Source organism: Pteropus medius, unplaced genomic scaffold (assembly GCF_902729225.1).
Source record: "Pteropus medius unplaced genomic scaffold, Ma_sr-lr_union100, whole genome shotgun sequence".
In the NCBI taxonomy this organism is placed as follows: domain Eukaryota; kingdom Metazoa; phylum Chordata; class Mammalia; order Chiroptera; family Pteropodidae; genus Pteropus; species Pteropus medius.
The window spans coordinates 1,188,063-1,193,788 of NW_024348242.1; the positions used below are offsets into that span (position 1 = coordinate 1,188,063).

The 5,726-nt window shown below is 61.9% G+C and overlaps 1 protein-coding gene across 2 annotated transcripts in view; it reads left to right on the forward strand.

Moving 5' to 3' along the window:
* The window catches only part of RIMBP2 (RIMS binding protein 2), a 140,030-nt gene that overhangs the window by 125,242 nt on the left and 9,062 nt on the right, over window positions 1–5,726 (forward strand). For both annotated transcript variants that reach the window (XM_039879221.1, XM_039879222.1), the window contains exons 15-16: window positions 3,550–3,667; window positions 5,537–5,718. In XM_039879221.1, the coding sequence (XP_039735155.1) occupies window positions 3,550–3,667; window positions 5,537–5,718 (300 nt within the window). The remainder of the gene's footprint in view (window positions 1–3,549; window positions 3,668–5,536; window positions 5,719–5,726) is intronic.

Genomic DNA, 5,726 nt, shown 5'->3' on the forward strand with positions numbered 1-5,726 from the left:
AGGCCCCGCCCCCAAACCCCCGGTCCCCACGCGACCCCACTGGCTCCCGCCCACCCCCGCCAGCTCCTAGCGTCCCGTGCAGCGGAGTCCACAGTGGCCTTCTTGAGGGAGGGCCCCAGGCTGCCCTGCGGGGTCTGCTCGGGTCCCCCCAGGCTCTCCAGGGCTCACGGCTGGTCCGGGGTGGCAGGTTCCTGCTCCCACTCTCCACAGTGTCTTCTTTCCCCGGAGGAGGCTGGTTCTTCCTGGGAATTGTTGAGCAAAGAAATGGTACCTTATCTCCCGGGAAGGAGACCCAGAGGGCAGGCAAGGTCATCCTAGAGTGCCGTGGCCTTGTCCCACACGCACAGGCAGCTCTGCTCCCTGGAGAACAGCTGGCAGGAAGGGGGCCAGTGACAGCCACAGGCTCACTTCAGCTTGTCCATAGTGTTCCTACACTTAAAAAACTGGAGATCTCACCAGCTGATCTGGACTTGCAGCTTCTCCAGAAATTCCGAGACAGGCTGGGGATCCGGCCCACAGGGCTTACTCTCCTGCGTGGTGGCCGGGGGCTGCCGCCCATTCCCGCCGGGATGGCCCTGGCGCTCTGCAGTTCCTTGCCTGGCCCTGGGAAGCGCCCCACAGGCCCCTGCCCCCACCCGGCCACTAGCTGCTTTTCCCCTGCACTGCTTGGCCCTGATAGTCCCCTTAGCAAATGAGGGATGTCCCCAGCCGGCCGAGTGCACAGCTCATTCACCTTGTCACCTGGCAGACCTGCATCAGGCGCACCTGCCTGGTTCCTGATCAAGGAGCCCACAGGCCTGTGGGGGGTCAGGCGGGGCCTGGTGGATGGGCGGCCCAGAGCGGGGACCCTCCCACGAGGTCACAGGAGTGGCTGTGGCAGAGGCAGTGGCGTGGGCGGGGACGCTCTGGCACGCCACCACATCCCCCCCCATGCGCAGCAGGTGGCTCCTGGCAGTGCCAGCTCTGCCAGGCCCTGGAGGCCCGAGAGAGCGGGGACCTGGCTCTCCACTCGGGCCGTGAAATCCAGGACCTGGCGGAGGGTCGCACAGGCCCCAGCGGTGAGCGGGTGCGGGTCCCAAAGCGAGGACGCGCGGGAGCGACGAGGCCGGATTTCGCACACAGTTTAGCCAGGGCGACAGGTGATACCGAGCAACGTGGGCGAGAACGGTCTCGGGGCAGCGCTAGGACGATGACGAGAGCGGGCAGTGGCTGCTGTGACGCCTCGTCACACGGGCATCCGGCGGCGGCCGCCCTCCGAGAGTCTGGGCGCAGCCAGCGGGCGGCGGGCTTCAGATGGCGCGCCCTGGGCGCGGGCGTCCCCCGGAGCCGGGCGCCTTGTCCGCGGGAAGCGCTCCCGTGGGGCCCTCGTGGGGCCCTCGTGTCCCGCAGGGCCGGTCCCCACGCTCTGGCCTCGCTGCCCGCCGGCCCCACCCTCTAGCAGCCGCCGAGACTAACGCTGTGTTTTCTCTCCCTCCTGCCCACGTCACGCTCCCTCGTTCACGCGCGGCCCGGCCCCGTGTCACGCGCTCCCCCAGGAGTGCCATGACAGTGGGGGCCCCGAAGCAGCGCCCCGTGAGCAGCCAGAGCGCCCCGCGCAGGGCCCGCGCGCGCAGAGGCTGTGCAGTATCCCGGAGGTGGCGGAGGAGGACGCCGAGCGCGGCGAGCTCGGGCACAGGCAGGGCGTAGGGCACCCCCCCGCGGCCAGGGAGCCCCGGCCCCTCCGGCCCTGCCCCGCGGACCAGGCCCCGCCGGGCTCCTGGTTCCCTGCGGAGCCCTGGGGCCCCGCGGCCGGCCCCCACGCCGAGGACTCCTCCGTTCCCGAAGACAGAGGCAGCCGGTCCGGCCGCTGGGCCACCAGGAGCCCGGACAGTGGCCTGGACTGCGGGAGTGACGAGGAGCTGCGATCCAGCTCCAGAAACGCCGCCGCCAAGCGCAGCCCAGGCCCCGGGCTCTGTCGCTGCAGGAGCCTGAGGCCTCTGCTGGCCCGGCGGCGGACGCTGACCCGGCAGAGCAGCATCGAAGAGGACTTTGGGGAGCAGGTGGACCCCGGTGACGTCATCAGAAGCGATGACGCCCATCCGAGCCCGGAGGGACCTGCCCCCAGGAAGTACGGCTGGGACGAGCCCGCAGGCCCCGAAGACCTTCGGGATGTTTGGAAGAAAAGCGTAAAAATGCCCGGCAGTAGGGCGGCCGCCCAACACGCGTGGGCACCTCCCCGAGTTGCAGACGGCCCTTTGGTGTGTGAAGTGACCCCCTCAAGTCTGCTTGCCAGACCGATCCGTTTCCATCCTTCATTTTATGCATTTATTTTGGTGCCATCCCTGGGGACTCTGCTGGCTGTCTTTAGTTTTCCATGCAGTTTTGATTTACTGGGTCCCATTGCTTCCCAACCCTTGACCATGCTGAAGATCTGTTTACTTTGCTTTAGAATAATGATCACCTCCCCAATCAGCGATGATTATGGCTGCTTTAATTAAAGGACAACTGAATCTAAATTTTAATTAAGGGTTAGCTGAACTATGATTATCCAAAAGTCTGACAACACATACTTTTTCAAAACCGGCCGTAGGAACTGACTTAACGACTACCGGTATCATTGAAGGTTTGCTTGTTGCGGTTTTGATTTTTTTTATTGTTGTCGTTTGGCCTTCATCCATAACTGAAAAAAAAAATGGAGAACGATTATTGAAGAGATCCATTTTTGCATATTGCTTCCTGTTTCTTTTTCCTTCATCTAGTTTTCGGAATGAATTTTCCATCATCAGCTCTAGACACACCCCCTGCCTGTCTGCCAGGCCTGTCAGTACTTTTCAGAGGAGGGGTGCCCTCAAGGCGTCATTCATCTCTGTATTGTGTCCACTTTTCAGAACATTTGCTCCTGTCACGCTGAACTTTTCAATGAACCCACTGGTGAGACATCACCTGGCGCCAGGCCGTGGCTCTGAGCCAGTGCAGTTTGTGATCTGTCCACAAGAGGGCGCCAACCCCACAACTCACTGATTCACCTGCCAGCGGCGGCCAGCCTGTACCCCGCCTGTAGCAAGATTGGGGCCAGAACAGTGGCTTGAGTTTCAAACACGCAGAAACTTCTTTGAGTTTTCGGTAGCCTCACATACAGCTCTTCCCCCCGGCGGGACATGTGGCAATGCAGTGTTTCCCCACTTTGTGGCCGATGGAGGACAGGCCTGTAAAGAAACTAGGCCAGGGCTGCGGTGGCCCAGGGCACCAGCGAGGCCCTGAGTCATGTTTAAGCCATTCTCACTTTGGGTCAAAACATCTGGCTTCTGCAGTAGCAGCGACACAAAGATGCCTCCCGAGGAAGTCTCTCTTGCCCCCACCCCGCCTGTGTGTCGAAAAGCAACCCCGATGTGGAAGGTGGGGCGCCTGGGGTGAGCAGCTTTTCTCTTCCAGGTCATTCAGCTAACCTTTCAGTTAAAAGCTAAGTTTAGTTGCCTTTAGAGCTTCTGCTTCTAAGATGAATTGATTTGGCTGACTTAATTCTTTCGTCCCCAAGGCCGGCGAGCCTTCTGACTGTTGTTTTGTCTTCAGATTTTAGGAAGCGTGGCGTCTGCAGGACGGGCGGAGAGGGCCGATCACGTGGGCCGGCGCTTTTCCCGCGGGAGTGCGGGCACGCGGAGGTCCCCGCCAGGGATGGTCCCAGCCATCGGTTAGTGGCCTGTCTGACGTCTTTCTCTCTCTTTCAGCCACAAACACAGGGTTGATTACTTCTCAATCCAAACATTTTTTTTTTAAAATTAAGAATAGCATTTTCATGCAAATACAGACAACTCCGTTTCTCATAGCAAACCGGAGGCAGAAACAGCATAGGTAAAGCCCGTTGGTAAGTGTTCCCGAAGGGCCGTGGTGACTTTTCATGTACATCTTCCCCCTCCTGCGCACACTGTCACAAGCACACACCCCAGTACCGCCCGGCTGGCCCCCCTGTCCTCTTCCCCCAACCCAGGCAGGGTGCTTCGGCCATGGCGCCCACCCCGCACACACACCCGCCCAGCGCAGCCTCAGCTGGCCGTGCCTCGCGTTGGCGGGGTGCTGCTGCCCGCCACTGGCTGTGCTCGGGGTGATGCTGAGCTTCGGGGCGCACGGACACAAAGTTCCAGCACGGCCCCAACGCCAGTGACTGCACAGCTCTCTGGGGAGCTGCTGGTTCAGCGGGCTCTGCTCCTGCCCAGCACCTGACCCCTTTTGTGTCCACTCGCCCCAGAGGCGCTGGGGACAGTTGTGCGCCACCCCCCCTGCAACCCGCCTCTCCCCACTGACGCTCCCCCAGCTGAGAGGCGTTCACAGCGACACTGGCGGAGTGTCCCTTCTGAGAACCGCCAACGATTTCCACGGAACGGAGCTGCATCCTGCTGGGGGCGGGACCGTTCCCTCCAGCACCACGCGGGCGGGAGCCCCTGCGCACACGCGGGCTGCGGGGTCCGCCGCCGGCTTCGGGGCTCACGACCTCCCCCGCGGTACCAGAGGAGCCCGCCCACACGCCACCTCTTGCCCTCGACGGCGACCGAAACCAGATCCCGGGCGCAGGCGCGAGCGCGGCCCGCCGTCTGGAAGTTTCCTTCCCTCTCGGGAGTTAATCGCTGAACGTTTCAGATTATCCGGGCATCCTCGACGGGCCGACTTAACGTGAAGCGTTCGCGCACTGACCTCTCCCGAGCTGACGCGCTTCCTACTTTCCGACTAAATGTTTCTCCGACGGGCTCGGTTCTTTCTCCATCAGCTCCCCGTCTTCCCGCACCTGTGACATCCTGTCGCCCGCCTCCTGCGCTCCCGTGCTGGCGACAGGTCTGCCTGGCTGCTTGTCTGCCTGTGACTGGAGCCTTTGTCACTTGCTTCCTTGCTGATGACAGCAGTGCGATCTGCCAGCGGATCACTCATGCCCTCCTCCTCCTCTGTCCGTACACGTGCTCCTGTCTCTGATGGGACCTGACGATGTGTACGCACATCCACACTCGTAATGACATTTGACTTTACACACGCACGTGTATTAGGATTTCCGAGAGTAATTTTTAGGGGCTGGACGGTAGGTGGCGCTGACACTCGGTCCTGCCAGGGAGTCATTACTTCGCACTGACTAGGAATGCGTTTGCTGCCACTTAAATACCCAGCGCTCAAGCATGGTCACCTGTGTCCCCCGGTGACCAATATACAAATGCATTCGAAACACCTGGTGCGCTTTGGCGCACGTGACGTGAGACATGTCTCTGCGCGCGGCCCTCCACCGGCCTGGCCAGGGTGGCCGTGCCCTCGGGCGGGGCCACACAGCCCTTTCTCTCCTGTCCACTTGCGCCGGCCACCTTCGGAGCCCTGCTTGCTTCATGACAGGTCTCTGCTTTCAGATCCGCCTCCCCGCAAGGGCCCGTTTTGGGCAACGTATTAAGCCACACGTTTTAAAAACGCCCCAAGTGTCCCAGCCTCCCCCTCGTCTTCCCAAAGCTGGGGTCACGTCTGGCTCGGGTGTCCCCGTTGAATGGCAGGAATGACCGAGTGCTGTGTCCTTTGTCCCACACGCCCCCAGGTGACTACGGTGGCCGAGACCGGCTGTCCCCGGACTTGTACGAGGAGTCAGAGACCGACCCCGGCGCCGACGAGCCCCCGGCCCGCATCTTCGTGGCCCTGTTCGACTACGACCCTCTCAGCATGTCCCCCAACCCGGACGCTGCAGAGGAGCTGCCGTTTAAGGAGGGACAGATCATCAAGGTGGGGGC